The sequence below is a fragment of the Eleutherodactylus coqui genome, chromosome 7 (assembly GCF_035609145.1).
Source record: "Eleutherodactylus coqui strain aEleCoq1 chromosome 7, aEleCoq1.hap1, whole genome shotgun sequence".
NCBI classification, from domain to species: Eukaryota; Metazoa; Chordata; class Amphibia; order Anura; family Eleutherodactylidae; genus Eleutherodactylus; species Eleutherodactylus coqui.
The window spans coordinates 221,948,808-221,972,333 of record NC_089843.1 but is presented as its reverse complement, the minus strand read 5'-3'; the positions used below and the strand labels follow the sequence as shown (position 1 = coordinate 221,972,333).

General features: G+C 46.1%; 1 protein-coding gene across 1 annotated transcript in view; it reads right to left on the bottom strand.

Moving 5' to 3' along the window:
* LOC136573203 (protein unc-13 homolog A-like) overlaps positions 1-23,526 on the bottom strand; it is a 178,161-nt gene that overhangs the window by 126,057 nt on the left and 28,578 nt on the right. Inside the window, exons 3-9 of the mRNA XM_066574475.1 lie at positions 20,729-20,828; positions 20,539-20,656; positions 20,189-20,312; positions 18,234-18,307; positions 17,517-17,571; positions 12,563-12,598; positions 2,574-2,784 (exon numbers count right to left, since the gene is read on the bottom strand). Of these exons, the coding sequence (XP_066430572.1) occupies positions 2,574-2,784; positions 12,563-12,598; positions 17,517-17,571; positions 18,234-18,307; positions 20,189-20,312; positions 20,539-20,656; positions 20,729-20,828 (718 nt within the window). The remainder of the gene's footprint in view (positions 1-2,573; positions 2,785-12,562; positions 12,599-17,516; positions 17,572-18,233; positions 18,308-20,188; positions 20,313-20,538; positions 20,657-20,728; positions 20,829-23,526) is intronic.

The window sequence follows — 23,526 nt, the reverse complement described above, 5'->3', positions numbered from 1 at the left end:
CCCGCTGCGGATTCTCCATGTAGAATCCGTAGCAGGCCTGATTTTCCCCGTGGACATGAGGCCTTAGGATCAGCCTAAGGGCGAGCACCCACTGGCGTTTTTTTACCTGCGTTTTGCGTTTTGCGTTTTGCGTTTTTCCTGCACAGGCATAGAGATAACATGTGTTCCTGTCCACTGGCGTTTTTTTTGCATTGCGTTTGCGTTTTTAACATAGGAACTGTCAGTTGCATATGTGTCCTTATTTTTCTCCATGGAAATTAATGGCAAAGCCGCGAAAACGCCGCGAAAACGCCGCGAAAAACGCCGCGGAAAACGCAAACGCCAGTGGGTGCTCGCCCTGAGGGACCATTTAAACAGGACGGAATATTCTGCAACAATGTTGCACAATCTGCCCTCCTTCGGAATATTCAGCCCCCAAACCCACACTGCTAACGTGCGAACGCTGGTGTGAAATGGAAAATAGCAGAATCCTGCCGGCAATTCCGTATCAAAATCCTGCAGCTATGCCAGTTTCAGGCTCCACTTACCGGAGTATCTGGCAGAAGTACGGGGATCACTTGGGATTCTTAGGCCACTCTCACACACATCGCTTTTTACCACTTGGGACGACGTGCTAACCGCGGTACAATGTGCTCATTGGTTCTAATGGGACTTCTCAGAGTGCTGTCTGTTCTATTTTTCACTATTTCCACAGTTTTTTAATGCACCCCATCGCAATGATGGGATGGGTTGAAAAGCACTGTCAAACGCTGTGAAATGCCACTCGAAATTACTGTAAAAATGCCACAATTCTTAGCAGCGTTCTCTTTTAACCCCTTAAGTGGCACGCCCAGAAAATCTCCATGCAGTTAAACCCTGGAAGATTTCCGTGGGCAGCTCTAGTGCTGAAATGTGCAGGGCACTGGGTTGTCATCTGAAATCTTCCGGGGTTTTTATTGCACTGTTGACTCAGTTAAAAAAAAACTGCCCTGTGAGGCACGACATGGTAATAATAAACCTACCACTGAAGGAGTTAAAGGAGTGAAGGTTTCACTAGAACAGACACTATAAGGCCGGTCTCACACGGACAGGTCAGATTCCGAATGCGAGAGCCCGCAGCGGAATCCGGCTCTGACCCCAGATGGAGACCCTACGTACCTAGTCTTTTCTCGGCCGTTTGAAAGTGGCCTAACATGACAGGCAGGATCACACTAAGCGGTGACACCGATATGTAGATAATACAGGATTGAAGCTGCTCTAAAGCATATCTCTAAGTGCTGTGAAAGGTAGCTCAAAACAAATGTCCGCCCTCACAGTCATGTACAGACAAGAGAATAAAAACATCTACAATCAGAAAATAAACCAGCACATGTATACGCGTTTTGAGGTCAGCAGACCCCTTCCTCAGTACTTGCTGGGGACAAACGTCTGGCAGCTGACAGTGTGTTTGAGAGAAGATTCAGCTAATCCAGAAGTTTGTCCTCAGCAAGCACCGAGGAAGGGGTCTGCTGACCTCGAAACGTGTAAACATGTGCTGGTTTTATAAATAAACAGAAAAGTTTGGCCAGTCTCCATCTCATGTGATTAGATGTGTCTATGGATTGCACCTCATACCCCAATTTGTTAATCGTTTTGGAATCCTGTTGTCTAAATGTTTACCCAGTTGGGTCTGACGGTCCTTGGGGCCGGCTGCACCTACTCTGTATTGGGATCCTTCCCTGTATTTAAAAAATTCAGTCTATCAGTCTTGAAAAAGAGGACAATGTCTCCAAATCCTATTTTATCTCCTGGGGTTTCTCCACCATTCTCTTACTATCCGACTCGCGCTGAAGGAGTTGTGATACATCGATTCCAGTTAGCACTTAGTTTTCATGCATCTACTTGTTACTAGATTGAATAGTCGATGTGTGAGTGACGGCTGTGTGTTGGGTTGGGTCACAGTAAGGAATTATCAGAGAACCAGCTCAGCTTCGCAGGTCTTATCTGTTCTACTACAAACTTATTTGAAAACTTCATCTAGTTTAATGACAAAAAGTTACAATTCGGAGTGCAGATTTTTAATTTTGACTGTTACTCTCAATATCCACTACATTGAGAGCGGCTCTGACTTGTGCCTTCACATTTCTAGGACAATCTGTGTTGTGATGCAAAGCTTCCTTTGACTAAGTAAAGATGTGTGCAAGGAGTCACCCTGTGAATGTCTGCTTGAAGTGGCTATGGTGGCTATTATGGCCTGTCTTGGCATGTGCACAGGACGAGCACGGGACTCTGCAGCACTCACACTGCAACATCTTGGGACTGACCCACCTATCGGACAGGTCAATTGACTGCCGGCTCTCCAGAGAATGCTGCCGGCTGGTGAGGCGGCTTGAACCAGAGGCAGACTCCACATCACTGCGCCCATTTGTGGCGGAGTCTGCACTATCGTAACGCCTGCCATCCGGGGAGAGAGGAGACAGGTCAGAGGGGGTAACACACGCCCCTCCATTCTGCCATCCATCAGGTATTAATGCAGAATGATGTTCAGTTCTATTACATAAGATGACATTTAGAGCAGCAACATATTAGTGTCGGCGACTGATTGGCATCTGTACCTGATTAGTCGATGGTCAGAGAAATCCATTTCATAACTGTGTACCGAGTCAGTGTATGATCCGTGGGAGCTGTACTGATGGCGTACCGGGTACTGATGTACGGAGGCGTTGGGCTGGCAGGTGGAGTAATATGCTGGAGGAATACTATTGCTAGTTTCGCTTCGGTAATCACTGTCACGGTCATCCACGGCGCTATCAGGATCCTCGTTGTCTGCAAGCAATAGGAATCAAGAACAGTGGTCTTACACGGATGGGAATAAGGAGCTTTCATAATAAAACATAGAACAGTAAATTAGGATAATTGGCAACCTTCATTGTAGACCATCATCCATGTCATGGTGCCCAGGGGGCTGCTATAGGAGCAGCCATTTAACAGCTAGAAGATCTTTTCTCTGTCTTTATTGATAAAGTATTACAGAAAGATGGTTAATAAATACAGTTTCACGAGTCCCGGATATAGAGTAGACTTGGCATCAGTGTAGGTGGCCTCTAGTGTCTGATATGTGATTTAAAGGGACCCTACCGGCTCATTTTTCTTGGTGGACATGTAGAAATGACTTGATAAATGAGTATATAATCCCTGGTGGTTTAGTAATCTGTACGTTACAGTCATTCTGCCCCTGCTGTCCTGGAAATCTGCTCTTCAAGCACTGATATCCTGGTGAGCCGGGACAGCCAAGAAGTAAAGCAGCAGGGGAGGGAGAGATCAGCAGCCTAAACCAATCAGAAGGCAAGGGGGTGTGTCTCAGACTACCACACACCCTCTGTGGCACTGTAGATAAACTGTAGTCACAGATCACAGCTCTGTCCTAATAGAGATGAGTTAAATAGCAGCCAAGCAGGAAGGTGTGAAGAAAAGAAATAATATGTAATCATCAGGTAATGACTTGTGTATCATATTGACCTCTTGACTAGACAGTTACTTAAAGTGTTAGGGGCGGATGGAGTACTGGATTTTACATTTTTTTAAAAGAAAAAGTTTCTTTTACCTCTTAATGATAGAAGAACTTACATGTATTTAAAAAAAATTGTCATACAGTATATTAGTATAAGAAGTCAAAGTTTACTATTGTACTTCTTAGAAGCCTGTGATTGTTTGTCATTACGTCAGCATGTTCAAACAAAGACAAAGGGACAATGTATTTCCAACAATAACGATTATTAAAGAACACCGCCCTTTCACTTCGGAGCGCTCCTGCTCACTTGGCCATTTTTGGTTCATTCCGGCAGCTGAAGAGGACCTATATAGTGATATATGGGGCTGGAATGAAATGAAAACGGCCAACTGAGCAGGAGCGCTCCGAAGAGAGAGGGCGGTGTTACATGTGACAAAACAATGTGTCACATGGTCATAGATATGTACAATGCATTAGTACATAAGTCACTAGAAACATATATTAATACAACAGAGGATAGAATGGGTTACAAATGGATCCGGATAAGTTGGGGGCATAAAAGTGGAAAATGAGGTGTAACACTGATAAATGTAATGTTCTGCACATGGGCAGGGAAATACATGTCACCATTACACACTAAATGGGAAACCACTGGGTAAGTCCGACATGGGAAAGGACTTGGGGGTTTTAGTTAACTGTAAGCTGAACTGGAGCAACCAGTGTCAGGCAGCTGCTGCCAAGGCAAATAGGATCTTCGGACATCAGAAGAGGTCTAGGGGCGCATGGTGAGAACATTGTTCTTCCTCTTTACAAGTTACTGGTCAGACCACACATGGGATATTGTGGACCGTTTTGGGCACCGGTACTCAAGAAGGACAAATCAGAGCTTGAGTGGGTACAAAGGTGAGCAACCTGTAACAAGGGGGGCGCTCTAATAACGATGTATCAATATATCAGGGGTCAGTACAGAGATCTCTTTCATCATGTATTATACCCAGGACGGTAACAAGGGGGCACTCTAATAACCATTTATAATATATCAGGGGGTCAGTGCAGAGATCTCTCTATTATACCCAGGACTGTAACAAGGGGACACTCTAATAACTATGTATAGATATATCAGGGGTCAGTATAGAGATCTCTGCCATCATCTATTATACCCAGGACTGTAACAAGGGGGCGCTCTAATAACTATGTATAGATATATCAGGGGTCAGTACAGAGATCTCTCCCATCATCTATTATACCCAGGACTGTAACAAGGGGCGCTCAAATAACTATGTACGGATATATCAGGGGTCAGTACAGAGATCTCTCCCATCATCTATTATACCCAGGACTGTAACAAGGGGGCGCTCTAATAACTATGTATAATATTTAAGGGGTCAGTACAGAGATCTCTCTCATCATCTATTATACCCAGGACTGTAACAAGGGGGCGCTCTAATAACTATGTATAATATATCAGGGGTCAGTACAGAGATCTCTCCCATCATCTATTATATTCAGGACTGTAACAAGGGGGCGCTCTAATAACTATGTATAATATTTAAGGGGTCAGTACAGAGATCTCTCTCATCATCTATTATACCCAGGACTGTAACAAGGGGGCGCTCTAATAACTATGTATAATATATCAGGGGTCAGTACAGAGATCTCTCCCATCATCTATTATATTCAGGACTGTAACAAGGGGGCGCTCTAATAACTATGTATAATATTTAATGGGTCAGTACAGAGATCTCTGCCATCATCTATTATACCCAGGACTGTAACAAGGGGGCGCTCTAATAACTATGTATAGATATATCAGGGGATAGTACAGAGATCTCTCCCATCATCTATTATACTCAGGACTGTAACAAGGGGGCGCTCTAATTACTATGTATAGATATATCAGTGGTCAGTACAGAGATCTCTCCTATCATCTATTATACCCAGGACTGTAACAAGGGGGCGCTCTAATAACTATGTATAGATATATCAGGGGTCAGTACAGAGATCTCTCCTATCATCTATTATACCCAGGACTGTAACAAGGGGGCGCTCTAATAACTATGTACAGATATATCAGCGGTCAGCACAGAGATCTCTCCCATCATCTATTATATCCAGGACTGTAACAAGGGGGCGCTCTAATAACTATGTATAATGTATCAGGGGTCAGTACAGAGCTCTCCCCCATCATCTATTATACCCAGGACTGTAACAAGGGGGCGCTCTAATAACTATATATAATATATCAGGGGTCAGTACAGAGCTCTCTCCCATCATCTATTATACCCAGGACTGTAACAAGGGGGCGCTCTAATAACTATATATAATATATCAGGGGTCAGTACAGAGATCTCTCCCATCATCTATTATACCCAGGACTGTGACTGTAAAAAGAGGAAACGTTTCTACACTGACAGGAGGGGGTTCTTTACTGTAAGAGCAATGAGACTATGGAACTCTATGCCTGAGGACATGGTGATGGTGAACACAATATGACATGTTATATCACTGATAACTTCAGGAGGGTCGGTGATCCGGGGATTATTCCGATTGCCAGATTGGAGTCGGGAAGGAATTTTTTTCCTTTAAATTAGGAAAATTGGCTTCTACCTCATGGTAGTTTTTCCTTCCTCTGGATCATCATTGGGGGGTAGGAGGCTAAATTGATGGGCATGTCTCTTTTTTCAGCATAACATACTATGTTACTAATTGTGAGAGAAATAGAGAAAACATCATAGATAGCAAAGTAACATGTAAGAGAGGGCTGCAGACAGTCTAGTTGTACATCGCTGAGACCGCTGTCAGAGAGTAGATCTGCCTACCCCAAGTCAGTTTTTCTGTTTTTTGCCTACAGATCAATTTCTTGAGGGTTAACATAAAAGTAAAGGGCAACTCTGGTTAAAGAAGATGTCATTCATCATGTAACGAATCCCTCAGTATACACGGGACTGATTAAAAGTTTAGGAAACCTTCATCATGTGACCTAAAACTATATCAGAAGTCCTAAAAGTAGATAAATAGAACCAAATCAAACAAATGATTAAAAAATACCAGACTTGTAAAATGAACCAATATCACATGTCTTTGGAGGGCAAAAGTATGTGAACCTTTAGGCTGCCTGGACACGTCTGGTTCGGATCCCACAGTGGAATCTGACCCTGTGCCCGGCTGGTGACCCCTGCGTACCCGTCCGGATTCTTCTTATTTGTGCTGTGGATGGCTGGCGCCCCAGCGCACATGTGCTGTACAGATAATGCTGCACTGTTGCTAGGCAATGATGCGGGTTCCGCGACCTTTCCGCAATGATGATTGCAGAAGGGCTGCGGGTCGGATGGCTTCCATTGACTTCAATGGAAGCCGTCCATGCGGAATCTTCACAGTACCGCAGCATGCTCTGCGAGCGGAAAATCGCTTTCCGCTAGTGTAGAGGAAAGCACGTTTTTCCATAGCATGCTATGGGTGGTATTTGCTGTGGAAGCTGCAGGCAGACGCCAGCTCCGATTCCACAATGCAAATCCGCCCATGTGCAGGCGGCCTTAGGATTAGAGTCAGGTGTTTTCAATCAATGGGATGACTCAGGTGTGAGCGGCTGACCTGCTTCATAGAACAGGAATCTATCAAAGTCTGATCTTCACAACACACATTCCATGTTTGTGGAGGTGTATCATGGCACACACATAGGAGATTACTGGGGACCTCAGAAGAAGAGTTCTTGTTGATGCTCATCAGGCTGGAGAAGGTTAGAAAACCAAATGGGAGGAATTTCATGGTCATTATTAGCCTCCCCAGAGGCGGTCGACCAACAATGATCACGCCGTGCGCAAGGCATATAAATGGCCATGAGGTCACAAAGGAACCCAAGGTAACCTGTAGGCAACTTAAAGTTTATGAGTCCACCATTAGAAGACACTGAACAAGGCATGCAACAAAAGAAAGGTCAAGGAAGGATAAAGTCAAGCAGTTGGAATGGCCAAGTCAAAGTCCGGACCATAATCCTATAGAAATGTAGTGAAAGGACCCGAAGTGCGCGGCTCATGGGAGGAAACCCGCTGACAGAACAGAGCTTTATACAGAGGAATGGACTAAAACTCTTCCAGGCCGATGATCAGGACTAATCAACCATTACTTGTGTGAAAACCTGATGTAGTCTTAGATCAAATCTGAGCAGAAATATGAAAACTCTGAAGGGTTTCCAGCCTTCCAAGCACCACTATACAAGCAGGGCCAGACTTCGGTTAGAGGACGACCTCTGCAATTTTTTTTTTTAGTGTCCTCTTCCCCCATCATAGTAAGAAACAGTGTTGTGATGTCATCATAGTAAGAAACAGTGTTGTGATGTCATCTCAGGCAACACGGGCAAGCTGCAGCTCAACCAGCCGGGCGCAGAGCTGCATAAGGGCTGGCAGCTACATTTTAGCATGGTGGTGGATCCTCTGCAGATCAGCACCAAAATCCATACCAAAAGGGGCAGACTTTTATGTGGAATTTCGAACTAGATTACTGGTATTGTATATTTACGATGTATGTAAATTTGAGGTTCTTAGCACGCATGTTGGTCATATTGTGATCAAATCATATCTCAGTGCTCTCAGCGTGCTGTACGCTGTTTTTGGGTCTGCTTTCTGCACCGTGCCAACCGTAATGTGCACCTAATATGTGAAACACCGAACGTGAAGTTCACGATTGCCAACGGTGACTTGCCTGTCTACACAGGCGGCACGAGGTGATGACATCACCAGCTCATTCGCTCGGGCAAACGTGAGCTTCTCCTTTGGTGTTAAAGGGCCATTAATCCCTTTTCCCCTCTGCATAGTGACTGGCCGGTCAGAGTGACCTCACATTCACTGCTGGACAGAAGGGAAAGGAATCAGTGACAGCCCCTGCTGAGGGCAAACCTCTAGGCTGGGGGGATTTCTTCTCTTTAAGGAAGGAAATGCTAATAGTAGTTCTGGGCTAGAATAATGCAATGTGATGCCCGGCACTTGCAAACCGCCCACATTCACACGCTCTTTGTTAGCAGGCAATGTCAGGTATGTGTGATCACCTCTTGGAGGCTTCCATAGTGAATCTGAGATGTCACACCGTGGAGGTGTTAGATGCAAGTCTTAAGGCATGACGTACATTAGGTTTAAGAAATAAAAAACCTTATAAGAAAGCAAAATCAGTCATTCCAATTTATACTTGAAACTAACTGTCCTTTCATTCTTTCAGCATCCAGATTAAGCGATTCTAAGCATTTTTGCAATGTATTTAATTAGCCTATTCGGTATGTTTTAGTAGAAAAACACCTTTAGATGCTGCTCCTATCTTGCAATGAGGGGTGTCACTAGGGAAAGCTGAATAGGGCGAGCAATCACCTCTGCTACCCTGCGCCCGCACTCTCCGCTGCACTGCAGGCACAGCACTGGAAATGTTATATAGTATATTTTCTTTCATTATTTGCTGCTAATTCTAGAATTCTTTACCCCAACAGCAGAGGCGTAACTGGAAGCTTCTGGGCCCCAATGCGAAACTGTAACAGGGCCCCCAACTATTATGCTTTATTCCTAGTACTGGGCTTACTATATGGAGAAGAGAGGCCTTATGGGCCCCCTAAGGCACCTGGGCCTGGATGCAACCGCATCCCCTATAGTTACACCTCTGCCCAACAGTTCTTCTAATAAAGCTGCTTGTCCATGGGCGATAGTTATAGCGTGATCCGCGGCGATAAATCGCCCACAGATCACGCTACAAAAAGTATTCCATAGACTAACTATGGAAAGTGCAGCCCGACATCCGCGAGCGGAGACGCATAGCGATTCTCCGCTTGCAGGAATAAAATCGTGGCATGCTGCGATTTGCTGTGATTCTCGGCGGTGAGCCTATCTATTAGATAGGCTCATTGCAGAGACCTGTCCGTGCCTCCCCCTCCTCCCCTGTGCCGGAATATCGCTAGTAATATTCCGTCATGGCCGTGGACAGGCAGCCTAATGCTGAGGGTCATGGGTACTGCGTGAGGAGAAGCCATCCTGTGCTGCATACGGTCTCTCTTCCTCATATCGCACCCATTCCCCGCGGAGACCTGATGCACTTATTCTGTCTCTTGGTGCATTGGATGTAACACTGACCACACCAAGACACTGACAAAGTGTATAGGGGAATTGTTTAAAAAACACTAATTGTCATTAGTGCGGTGTCTGCAGGCGCAGGGTGGCAGAGCTCCCCGTGCCCGCTCGCCCTATTCAACTATGCTGAATAGGGATTTTCTCTAGCAGCACTCCTCATAGCAGGACAGGGGTAGGATCAGCATCTCAGGGGGCTTTATCTACTAAAAACATAGACTGATTAAATACAATTGCCTGTGCTGTACAACATTTACACTCTAAATGCATTTACCAAGCGTTCCATTGGTTGCAGTACTGTGAATGGACACGGCAAACCGAAAAACACAGGTGAACAAGAATATCAGAGTACAGACCGAAACCTAACATTTCCAAAGCAGGAGCAAGCCATGGATATATGCAAAGCCCGGGCCGGACCTCACTGCAGCAGGAATAGAAAACGGATTCTTAATAAATAGCTGGTAAATCTCAAAATAAACCCCACTGTACGGCCAGCTAATAGGAAGCGGTGCAGACCTCACAGCCCGATGGCAGGAAATACTGTAGATTAAATTTCATTATACTATTTGCCTAAATTTTCCAGGGATTGGAGCTCCGGGAATATAATGTGCTCATTCCTGGTGCATTTTGGGAAGAGTGAAGAGTCGCTGTGAGTGGGATGATCGCTGGGTCTAGCTGCTCGCAGGACATCACCAGACCGTGTGCCGGAACTAACACTTATAGGGTTAAATATCATTACCAGAATTGTTTACTATTAGAAGTTTGGAAGTGACATCAACTGACTGCGTGCAACATGGGGGGAAGAGGAGCCATATGGGGAGCTGCAACGTAGGCTACATGTTTACAGACCGACCAGAGGAAAAGCCAAACTTCACCGGCCAGAAATGTAAGCTTGTGTCTGTATTAGAGGAAAAAGTTCCACGTCTTCAGGAGAGAATAGCTACATTGTAACTCATTAAGGAAGATGAGGATTTCCTTGACAGCAGAAGTAAGTCAGCGATGTATTAAGAGAAGCATAGAGTCTAGATCACGGGAGGTCATTATCCCCCTCTACTCTGCCTTAGTCAGACCCCATCTGGAATACTGGGTCCAGTTCTGGGCACCCCACTTTATAAAAGACATAGACAAACTGGAGCAAGTTCAGAGAAGAGTTACCAAGATGGTGAGCGGTCTGCAAATCATGTCCTATGAGGAACGGTTAAAGGATCTGGGAATGTTTAGCAGAAGAGAAGGCTGAGAGGAGACTTAATAGCTGTCTACAAATATCTGAAGGGCCGTAACAGTGCAGAGGGATCAGCCCTATTCTCATCTGTACAAGGAAAGACTAGAAGCAATGGGATGAAACTGAAAGGGAGGAGACACAGATTAGATATTAGACAGTGAGGGGGATCAATGAGTGGAACAGGTTGCCACGGGAGGTGGGCAGTTCTCCTTCAATGGAAGTGTTCAAAGGCTGGACAGACATCTGTCTGGGATGATTTAGTGATCCTGCATTGAGCAGGGGGTTGGTCCCAATGACCCTGGAGGGTCCAATGACCCAGGAGGACCAGATGACCCTGGAGGACCTTCCAACTCTACCCTTCTAGGATTCTAACTATTTATTAACAGTCATATCAAATATTATAATCATTAATAACTTCAGGAGGGTCGGTGATCCGGGGGTTATTCCGATTGCCATTATGAAGTCAGGAAGGAATTTTTCCCCTAAATGAGGAAAATTGGCTTCTACTTCATTGTGGGTTTTTTGCCTTTTTCTGGATCAACATTGGGGGTAATAAGCTAAACTGGATGGACATCTGTCTTTTTTCAGCCTTACATACTATGCTGCTATATTAAACTAACCCTCCCTGGAAGCCAGTAACATACACAGAAATGAGGGAACACATAGTAAAGTTCAAATTGGGCCCCCAGGAGGATTGGTTCTAGGCTTATGTGAGCACTTGGGCAACAGAGTCAGTGGGAGTCCTTATGTGCTTCTTAGTTATTTATAGGCCTCACTGTGGTCCCTGAGTCATTTATAGGCTTAATTGTGTCCCAGCAATAAGATAAAATAATAAACACACTCACCTCCATCACACTCCCATCCCACTGCATCCTCCATCCTCTGCTTTGGCCTCTTCGGGCCAGGAGCATGCAGAATAATACTGGTAGTTCGATGACACCATTGCACTGTCTGCATAGCAGAAAAGGCGCTGGACAGTGGAGCGGGGGGCAAACAGCTTCATGCAGTGCCATTGCCATAGTCAATTACAACCGCAGATAAAACCGATTTCAAAGAACAAAGAGCAGATTTATACCACCCCGAGTGCCCCACGAGGCTCAGGCACCTGCTCGGGGCTGACATATGCCCAGGCCCTCAGTCGGGTGCCATGTTTTGCTAGCCAGGACGGAAAGCCTGGTGTTTATTTTGCCCTCCAGCCCTTTCCATAATCTTTGGGCCAATTCCTCAATCCCTTGTTTGCTGGTAATTCAGTTCCTCCTCAGAGGGAAGTCTTCCACCCAATAGTCCAAGACTGGGACCTACCATGACTATCAGGACTGGGTCCTCTCTCTTCTATAGAAGCCACATGGGCCGCCTCTATTGCTATGTATGACCTTGCGTGAAAGAACAGAGTTCATGTTTGCTTTTACTTCGGATAGAGAAAATGTGGAAATGTTTTGTTTAATAAAAAGGTTTGTTTGGCCAAATCTAGTAAACATTGTAATATTGGGATCTTCAGGTCTGACACATACAGTTACATCAATGAGGATGTATTCAGAAAGCAGAATGACTCACACAAGCAAGAAGCTCGCAGTAGTTATTGCGGCTAGCGCTCGTTAATTTGCTCCCTGATATACGGATATGCATGCACTCTACTGAAAGTAATTGTATAATTAATGCATTTTGGCATCACTGATTACGCAAAACCATCCTCCACAAACATTAATGCTGGATGGAGATGTTTGAACAGGAAAGAATAGCACAGCATGCCGAGTGCGCCGGTGTCATACTTACTGTGCTGCTCCCCCCAGCCAAAGTAATTCCAGTTACCTGAAGAACATAATAAGTCTATGAGACAAGCGGGTTCAGTAAATGCAGAATAGCAGTAGTTACTAATATGTTTCAGATGTTTATCTGATTGTTCCAGACGGTTTCCCATCCAGACTCAATATCTATCATGCCGGGTTATTCTGCGTTACTGCAATAGTATTGTGAGAACAACACTGCGGTCAGTGATAATGTGGGATATTCTGGGCCCATGAAATGCAACCACCTGATGTAAAGCATTAGATTTAGGCCGGCTGCACACATCGGATTCCGGATGTGGGATGGCGCTCCCTGTGGCCGGCTAGTGACCCCGTCTTATTGTCATTTCTTGTCGCGTGCAGGCAGCCTTCTGTACTGCGGACAGTTCGGCCAGTGAGCTGTCGGACAGGCGCAGTACAGATCTTCTCGTGCCATCCATAGGTAATGACCCGGGTCCAGCGATCTTTCCCCAATGTCAATTGTGGAAGGGCTGTGGGTCGGACGGCTTCCATTGAGTTCAATGGAAGCTGTCTGTGCAGAGCCCAAACAAAAATAGAACATGCTGTGATTTTTCCTCTGCGAACGGAGAATAGCAATTGGTTTCCGCCCGTGTGCAGGAAAAAGCGCTCTTCCATAGCATGCTATGATAGGTATTTGCTGCGGAACCTGGAGGCGGACGCCATTCCCAGATTCCGTAATCCAAATCCATCGGTGTGCAGCCAGCCTTAGAATATATCTTGGGCAGAATTACATTGGTGTACATTGTTGCTAAGCAGGAGTGTTCCCAAAAACCATTCACTGAAGAATCAACTCCACAAAACTCATTTGTTATAAAACGGATTCAGATCAATTGGTCATTCCCTTCATCAGCATAAAATACCATTATTTATGACCGAGGGGGTCCAACCTCTGGGACCACTACTGATCTTGAAAAAGGAGGGTTTTCCCCTTTGGTACTGGTGTATCTTGTCTCCACCACAAGAATGGGTGCCGATTGGCCCCCACCTCTCTTTATCCACTGTCATCCTTCTGGCACGTAAGCTCCTCTGGCCTTTGCTAGCCTCATTCAGCTCCATAAAGCGGCAGGGGCGATCCCGTCCCTCGCTGTGCCTGTCCCCGCCAGCCTCCTAGCAATGTTCCCCACTGTGAGCCTTACCGCCGGGGTGCCTGCAATATGTAATGTCATCCCCGGGCCCCAGATGCTGGACCCGCTCTGTGTCAGCCCCTTTGCTCTGAACTGCGCTCACACCCTATGCTCCCTTCCCTAGCTATCACGGCCGCTGCTGCCGAGAGCCTGAGACACACACACAGGGAAGCGGAGTAGCCTTCAGCAGCTGCATCCCCCTGCGCTCCCTTCCCAAGCTGTCACGGCCGCCGCTGCCAAGAAACACACACAGGGGAGCGGAGTAGCCTTCAGCGGCCACATCCCTTGAAGCTATGGTGAATGGCGGTACAGCAGGGAGGAGAGTGTCACCAGCGGAGGTATGGGAGTATGGGAGCGGAGGTGTTAGCGGACTGGGGGGGACAGGGGCACTGTGGACGGTTGCAGCAACAACAGTGCCTAACAAGTTGGAAGCTGAGGGGCCTTATATGGGCAGTAACAAGGCGTTACCTATCACTTTTCACGTCTCCACCCATTCATGTGGTGGAGACAAGATACACCAGTACCATCCCCTTTTAGTACTGCATCAACTTTACTCCGTACTAATAGGTAAAAATATTAAATAAAAATGTTTTCATTGTGCTTTTAACATGCGTCCTTTTACACAGAGAGCCCTCAGTCGTCCCAGCGATGATCGTTCCGATGCTTTTACACAGAAACAAGTTTAGTGTACAGAAGTCAATGTACAGAACTCTCTAGACGTTTCTGAATGATCTCTATATGTCTTGTGCCTATGTATTGTCAGTGTCCTCTATGTGAGTGAATTTGATGTGTATTGCATAGCTGCAGCACTGAATGGGTTACTGTCTGGGTTATGTCTGGAAATGTATCGTTTGTATGTCATGTGACCTTGTTTTACATATATGGTTGCAAGGTGTGTGAGTGAGGTCTTTCTATCAGTCTTCTGTTTGGGATACTCAAGGCAGGAGCCTGTCTGCACTCAGGCACCTTTAGTCTGTGTGTAGAGAAGACGGAGGAAGCTGAGAGGATGGTGTGTGTCCTCGGTCCCTTCTACCAAGGCTTCATCACTAAGGAGCAAGACAGTCCTCCGTGTAAATTGTTATGGATTGTTTTCCAAGTTTGTTCTAGTTCTTCTGCAAGTAAACGGCTTTACCGACCGTTCCCGGTTCAGCCTTTAAAAGTCAACTCTGTGTGTTTGGAGGGAAAGGGACTTGTTATTTGTATAGCTCCAACTTATTCCGCAGCACGGAACAGGACTCTTTGTTACATCTTCTGGAATTCACCGCAGAGGACAGAACGGTGGCGTCACCCGTGACAAAAGACTAAGGTAAACTGCAGTTGGGTTACCCCTATTTAACCCTTTCCAATCCACTGTCTGACATCTAAAGACATTTTGATTGAAGGCTGTACAGCTCCGATGTCGGAAGACGTCCAGCAGGATATTCTTACTGCAGATTACTGGCTGCTCTGTTGTCGGAGGCCTCTCCAGCATGTCCCACACTGCAGTACTGGCTCTAGCCAGCAGATGGCGCCATTGTATAATGGCAAAAGGAGAAAACCCCCTAGGAAACCCTGAATCCAAAATTGGATTGCAAAGGGTTAATAGCCTGCCCTCAGCCCCGTGGATGCGTCCCTAGTTACCCTCCGGGTGGGAGACGGTGGAGCCCTGTGACAAGGCCTAAACTCTACCCTGCTGTCTCCTAGGTTGGGGCCCCGCACCTCGGACGCTGCACAAGCATTGCTAGTGAATGCAGGCGGAGTAGCCGGGGAGCGTTCCAGCCACCTCTATTCACAGTAAGCAGGCAGTCGTTCATATATGAACTTGTTGACACGGCCGATCGTAGTTCACTTCTGCGTGCGGAAACTGAATGAGGAATGATAAGCGAATAAATCGTTGTTCGTAGTTCAGTCGGTGCATGCATCTACACGCTGGATCACGGGAATCTGGATAATTATCAGCCCGTGTGAAAGGGTCCTAATATGGTAGAAATTGAGAATATCAATACTGTTTATGTTACACTTGTTTTAACACTTCCCCCTAATTGTAATCTGCTACCGGGAATAGATAAGGATGTCACAACTTATATTTACCAGACTTTAGCGAATATCTCTTTATAGGCAGTGACAGGCTGCGAGCTAAAGGTGCTTTTACACGGAACGGTTATCATTCAGGTTCACGCAATCCAGCGAGACTCTAAACGATTATCGCTCAGTGTACATGCATGCAGCGGGCAAGTGATGAACAAGAAGTCATTCACTTCTCATTCGTCATTCAGTTCCTGCATGCAGAAAATTGGACGAATTATCATTCGGTGTCAACAGGCAGTTCACTTATGAACAACTGCTTGCTTACTGTGAATGGAGGCGGGCGGCCCGAAAACATCCTCGACTGCTCCTCCTCAGCAATGCCCGTTCCTGGGTAGAAGCATCGCCTGTCCATCCCGTCCGACGGATTGTCCTGTGTAAAAGCACCCTAGGATTTTCTTACAGATGTCAGCAAAATAAGATATGAGTATTGAAAATGGCTGAAGGTGATGCGATAAGCTCTGATATATGCTGGATATTATAACGCACCCTTACATGAAGCCGTCCTACTCTCTACCGACTCGGAGCTCTACTTGTCCGTATGAAATCCTTGCAGTGTGCGTTCACACATAGCGCAAAGTTCAGTGGCAAAATCCGCATAAAATACCGCATCAATATCTGCACCATCAGTGCGGTTTTTGACCAGGAATCAGCTACATCTCTGCAGCTAATTTTTGGCAGCCACCTCCCCCTCACCTCCCAATACATCCCGCCCCATTACATGCCACCCGGCAGCCTCTAATGAGTGCCAAGCCGCCGGTCAGGTGATGCCACTTCCAAATAGATCTATTGATAAAAAAATTATTATTGTGGCATTAACAATTTTTTTTCTAGAAATTTATACACGGACTAATAACTCAATTAATAAGGCATGTTAAGGCCCATTTACACGTAACGATTGACGCTCAAAATTCGTTCAAACGACGGAAAATAATCATTACATGTAAACGCGGGCATCGGGGACTTTTTGTTTGAATGACGATTTTAAGGTGAACTTAAAATCCATGGTTTAGTTACTGAGAGGTAAAGCAAACACATTTATCTCAGTAGACCGCACACTGTTATCTGCACAGGAGTTGGCAGATAACATTGTAATCCGCTGGCAACCACAAGCAGAACAATACAGCTGCCTGCACAGCTGGGCGTGAGATTAATCACATGCTGGGCTCTGCAAATAGCTCCTGGAGGCCCTTTTACATGCAAGTGAAGTTGATAAAGTGTTAATGACCATTAATGGTCATTAATACTTTATGCAAATAGATCACAAAATCTTTCAATCTTTCAGTCATTTGAAAGATTATCTTTGCTTGTAAATGGGCCTTTAGAGGGTTGTTCCCAACTTAGAAAATATTGGCATATAACTAGGTACCTCTACCAATCGTGACTATGAAGGGGCCTCAGCTTTGGTGCAGCACTCCCATCCCTGCTAAGTTTTCCCTGCACAACAGTGTCCTCAGCCACCCGGCTGTATGGGGAACCCGAATGGGTTGATTCACTTGTTGGGGGGGTCATCATAGAATGTCAAGCGGGCACAACACTATATATTCTCAGAATTGGTGGGGGTCCTAGTGGTCAGACCCCATCGATCATAGAGTGATGGCACAGCCTAGCAAATAATACGGAAATACCCCATTTAAGTCCATAACTCTTACATGACGTCTGCTGACAACATCAACAGAAGTCAGACTAACATTTACTATACAGTTTACATGGAGTGTTAAATGTTCTACATACAGCACTGCGAACCATGGACGGGCAGCGGGTTCTCTTCCTCTTCTCGAAACACAAACTGGAGGAGAAAAAAGTATTGGTAATTCTACATATCGGAAGCTACATTGACAAACGACAAGTTCTATATTCACTCATTAAGTGGTATAACTCCTCCTCTCGTTACTGGTAACGAATACTCCGAGCCCCCAGAATGAGCATATAGGAAATAACATGCATTTCTACCAGGTATGAAGACGTTCTATGCTTCTAGATGGTAGGCAGGCGTACATCTATGGGCAAAGCCTACTATGTGTCCATGGAAGAACCTTTGTATATAGTCTCCCATCGCCTATAGCCTTGGGCCCAGAGGCCCGCACCTGATGCCACCTGATGGCACCTGATGGCAGAGCGCCATGTGTTTCATCATTAAAGCCATTTTTTTTTAAACCATAGAAATGATCCAGGTTTTCTCCGACCCGCCCTGCTGTGTAGGCAGTTGGTACGGCTTGGGACATTTACAGCAGATGAGTGACACCCGCCGCCAGTTATACAGAAGTGGATGTCTAATTTATCATAAACTGTGTAGCAGAAAGTCATGTGTTCTGGCAGCTTCAGATGGGTTGTCCGGGCCCCTCTGGTGGCTAGGGCCCAATGGAAGATCATTGGTCCCTTCGGTATGCCAGTGCGTCTCCCCAAGCCTTCCCCATTGACCTGCGTTAACTATTTTCTTGCACTACTTACATCATCCTGATCCCGCATGGCATTCAGCTGCTCCAGTTTTTTCGCCCAGTAACGAGCCTCCTCTTCAGGAATATCTACAAGGAATTTTTTATATAGTAGTTAATTAGTTGTGTGAATGGTTTGCCATTTAATTCTTGCATTATTCTATATGACCAGGTAGTTACATATTTACTTAAAGGGACAGCATCGAGTAGTAACAGACACTTAGGGCCAATGTTTGCTAGATTCCAAGCACTTCCATACTGCAGCCCAGCGAGAGATTGGTCAGGCTTTATAAACTATGTTCTGGTGATCTTGGGGGATGACAGGTTCCCTTTAAGTTATCCTTACTGCCTACAGAGTCCCAAACAGCCTTTGGACAGCAGATTGCGAGTCCGACATACTAGTGCCTAAACTCAAAAGTACTGTTTTGCTGAACAGGCCCAGAAACACTGCAAAGTTTTGTAAAAAGCTTCTCAGATGAGTAAGGGCTGCTATAGCCTTAAAAGAGCCCCAACCCTATATTGGTATGCATGGCTTTGGAATGGTGTAGTGTCCCAGATCATCATCCTGGTCCCCTCCATCATTGTCATACATGTCTGTCTTATGTAGATGCACTCTGCAAAGTTGTCATGTCTATTTTTTGTATGTGTGTTGCACAGCTGCAGCGTCTGAAGGGTTAACCCCCTTAAAATTATTGCCTGTGAGCTCTGCTGCATGCTGAATGTATCTATCTTACTGTGTCATGTGACGTGGTGTGGATGAATCTATGAGTGATGGGGTTCGAGAAAGCGTTCCATCTTGTCTGCTGAGGAGCTCCCATCTTCCATCCGAGGGTTTGCTACCACAGAGGCGCATGAGGGCCCCTTATGTCGCTGAAGATGGAGGAGAAAGAAAGACTTCACCTTTAAGAAGAGACTGGGAATAGAAGTGAGTGAGCCTGAGTGTTTTCCCCCCAAAGTACCGAGAGCCCTTGTAAGTAACCACCTCTTCCAATGACTGTGTATCACCAAACCTCTAAATACAATGCGGTCGTCTGAAATCCGGATCACCGTATAGTGGTACACCCTTTAACTGACCCCCACATGTCCTGAAGTCTACGAGAGCGGGTTGATCATTACTGCCATTCTGTGGCCATTGACTTTCATGTCAAGTTTCTGAATAATGCTGATCTGCCTGCTGAAGTTGTTTGTACCGTGTTTAACAGTCACTAGTAAAGTTTTACCGGGCCGCCCTCGTTCCTGAGAACCCGAGGTACTATAAACTTGTCCAGTGTTTTTAATCCGCCGTGTCTGAATACCGGTGTATGGAATGATGGCGGCACGAATTGACAACTACAACCCCCTCATCCTGAGGACTACTGGCCCTATCCTCTGTTGTGGTAACTCCCGCCGGGACCAGGAGTTGGTAAGTGGGACCCTGACAGGTCCCCGCACTACACCCTCCCGACTCCAGCCGTATGCGTGGGTCGTTGGCCATTTCCCTGCAAGCAGGGGTGTTACAATGGGATGTCTAACAAGCTCATATACTGTAGGTGTGATGATCAGTGGTCACCGACTTGTTGCCATATAGTGTGTTCACCAGTCTTTCTTATAGAAGCTTCACACTATCAGATTTCCCATTTAAACAGGATGGAATACCAGTATGTTGTGCTGCTAACATGACTACAATTTGCATCATTGTTGCAATCCCTTACCGAGGCTGCTACTTAATACAAACTAATGTAGAAGGCGGCTTTCACATCTGCGTTGGGGGTTCAGTCTTCCTTCTCCATTCGCAGAGCAGGAAAGGAGAATCCCTTGGCTGAATGGATCTGTCTTATGATGGCATAGAACAGCAGCGAACGGACCCCACTGACTATAATGGGGTCTGTTCAGTTTGTGCTTAGCTGCATCCAGCGCAGATGTCAGACGGCCCGACAGGTGTACATAGGCTCTCAATTCATAGAAGGTAACAAATACAACATGACGTAATACCTAATGGAAGTTCAAATCGGGTGTCAAGCAAAATGCGGTGGAAGGTCGGGTCTTTGGTTCCACAGATCTCATTATCTGTCATTATAACCTGTGAGTCCAGAGTCAGCCATTCACCGGGGCCTTCCTGCAAGCAATCCAGATTAACAGACAATGAGAAAGAAGAAAGGAACAGAGTCAACAAATCATGGGCCCCAAATTACCACCAGGCTTTGTGGTTATCTAGACGGGGCTTCAGTCCAGCTGTAGGGGAACGGGTGATTAGAATAACCCAAATGTCCTGCATTATAGCCTTCTGAACCCCGCCTTACCTCTGGTGATAGACCGCTGTGTACCCCACTATGGAAACATACCTCGTTGGACTGTCTGATGGTTCTTAGTGGGATCCATACAGTCCCCACCATGGTGTCCCAAATCAGTCCTTTATTCCAGACTTCTACTGTGAGGCCAAGGTCCAGCCGGTTAATCTCACTAGAAGCAGACAATAGTCTCAGGTACAAGTCTGATTTCTATATGGGACCTTTCTCTGTACTTTCTACTCACAACATGAAGTCTTGCTCCCAGCAGGGAAGGTTCCCCCGGACTGTAATTGTTGTGCTCTTCACATTTTGTACTTTTAGTGTTACATAGGCATTGAACTTTTCTGTAAAAACAAAAACATACAATACTTTTAATTTACACATTTAAGTAAGGGCAGAGGCGTAAAGTGACCCCCCGGGGCCCCAATGCAAAACCTGTAACGTGGCCCCCAACTATAATGGTCTATTCACAATATCGGGTTCCCTATATGGAAGAGAAAGGCCTTATGGGCTCTCTTAGGCGGGGTTCTAACATGGCGGAATCCCGCCGAAAATGTCACGGTTTGGCCGCAGCGAAAAACTGCGAGATTTCCGCGGGGAAAGCGCTGCTTCAAAGGCCTCGGCACTTAGCCGCGGGTTTTTGAGCAGCTTGGCCACACGCTTCTCTGTTGCAGCTGGCACTCACATGAAGAAGAGCGTGGCCGCAACGGAAATAGAAATTGACATGCTGCGGCCGGGGAATCCGCGCCGCAGTGCCGGCTTTTAATGGCTTTGCCTCGACGGATTGGCCGTCCCATGTGGACGAGATTTTTCACAAATCTACATGGCTGGCTAATCCTGGGATTAGCGGCCGCAGCACAATTCTGGATGGAATTTCCATGGCAAATCCGCCCTGTGTGAACCCAACCTAAGGGTCCTGGGCCCGGGAGCAACCAAACAACCCCCTATAGCTATGCCCCTGAGTAAGGGTTATTACACATTAGGAAGAATGTGTCCCCTTCATCCTTGCTGCCTCATCCTCGCACCCAGTATCTCTGATGGACAGGTGTAACAAAGTTTAACTTGACTGCAACAACTGTCTGTGACACGTTATTGTATATTAAGCAGAGAAGGAGCAGGAGGATTACAGATGAGAGCTACATAAAGCAAACATAAGTGAGTGTGCGTGCCGTACTACAAGCGTGCCGTACTACAAGCGTGCCGTACTACAAGGGTGCCGTACTACAAGGGTGCCGTACTACAAGGGTGCCGTACTACAAGGGTGCCGTACTACAAGGGTGCCGTACTACAAGGGTGCCGGACTACAGGCGTGCCGTACTACAGGCGTGCCGTACTACAGGCGTGCCGTACTACAAGCGTGCCGTACTACAAGCGTGCCGTACTACAAGCGTGCCGTACTACAAGCGTGCCGTACTATAAGCGTGCCGTACTATAAGCGTGCCGTATTATAAGCGTGCCGTATAAGTGTGCTGTACTATACGTGTGCTGTACTATAAGTGTGCTGTATTATAAGTGTGCTGTATTATAAGTGTGCTGTACTATAAGTGTGCTGTACTATAAGTGTGCTGTACTATAAGTGTGCTTTATTATAGGTGTGCTGTATTATAAGTGTGCTGTATTATAAGTGTGCTGTATTATAAGTGTGCTTTATTATAGGTGTGCTTTATTATAGGTGTGCTTTATTATAGGTGTGCTGTACTATAAGTGTGCTGTATTATAGGTGTGCTGTACTATAAGTGTGCTGTACTATAAGTGTGCTGTACTATAAGTGTGCTGTACTATAAGTGTGCTGTACTATAAGTGTGCTGTACTATAAGTGTGCTGTACTATAAGTGTGCTGTACTATAAGTGTGCTGTACTATAGGTGTGCTGTACTATAAGTGTGCTGTACTATAAGTGTGCTGTACTATAAGTGTGCTGTACTATAAGTGTGCTGTATTATAGGTGTGCTGTACTATAAGTGTGTGACTTGGGATTAGTGACTTTGGATTCAAAGACTTTGACTAAAGGCTCTTTTACACGGGACAAGTGTCAAGCAAACAATGCCCGATACTCGTTCCCATCTATCCTTGCTTCTGTGCGGTTAGTATCACTGAATCAATCACAGTGCGGCCAGCAGGGGGCTAGGACGCTGGAGGACAGTTCTCTTCCCGCCCCTCTCCATTCACTGTAAGCAGCAGCTGCTCAGTACTGAACTACCACTGTTTACATTGAATGATGTGTCGTTCAGGATTCTAAGCTGCCTAAAACTGAACCATGGGGCGATGCTCGTTCAGTCATTTAGTTTCTGCATGCTTTTACATGGGATGATTATCACTCAAAACCCCGTGGGAGCGCAGGAGCCGGGACAACCAGAACGATGATAATCCCATGTAAAAGGGCCTTAAGTCACTTATTCACTGCTTATCCACTTTAATTTTAGCATATATTACTTTCATCTAATTTATCTGTACGATCCCCATTTAGAATGAGCTCCATGACTGACGGTGCCGTCCAGGGTACATCTTGTGCCGTGTATGCGGTCCTTGACCAGCTGGCTGCATACTGCTGTAGGAGATGTGAGCGTGTTGTACATTTGGAAGCCCAGATCCTGGATCTAAATGAGCCGCTTACAACACTGAGATCCACTGGCACCATGGAAAGGAGCTGCTCGCTGGGGTAGATGTGGGTGTGGATGCTAGTTTGGGAGAGCAGGATGAGCAGACAGCTAGCTGGGTGACAGGAGGAGGGATAGAGGGAAGAGATCCAGGGGGGCTAGTCCTGAACTGGCACAGCCCAACAAATTAGCAAAGTTAGTAGATGAGTGGGATGCCATTACAGAGTTAGCACTGCTGCATCATTACATACCCTCTGACCGCCGGGGTGGGGGGTCTGCTCTAGTAAGAGAGGAATGGGAGCGCAGGGCAGTCTCGACAGGTACTGGTAGTGGGGGAATCAATTATTAGGGGGATAGACAGGACAATCTGCTACAAATACTGGGATTGTCGAACGGTGGGTTGTCTTCCTAGCGCTCAAGTTGGACACATCGTGGATCGGTTTGAC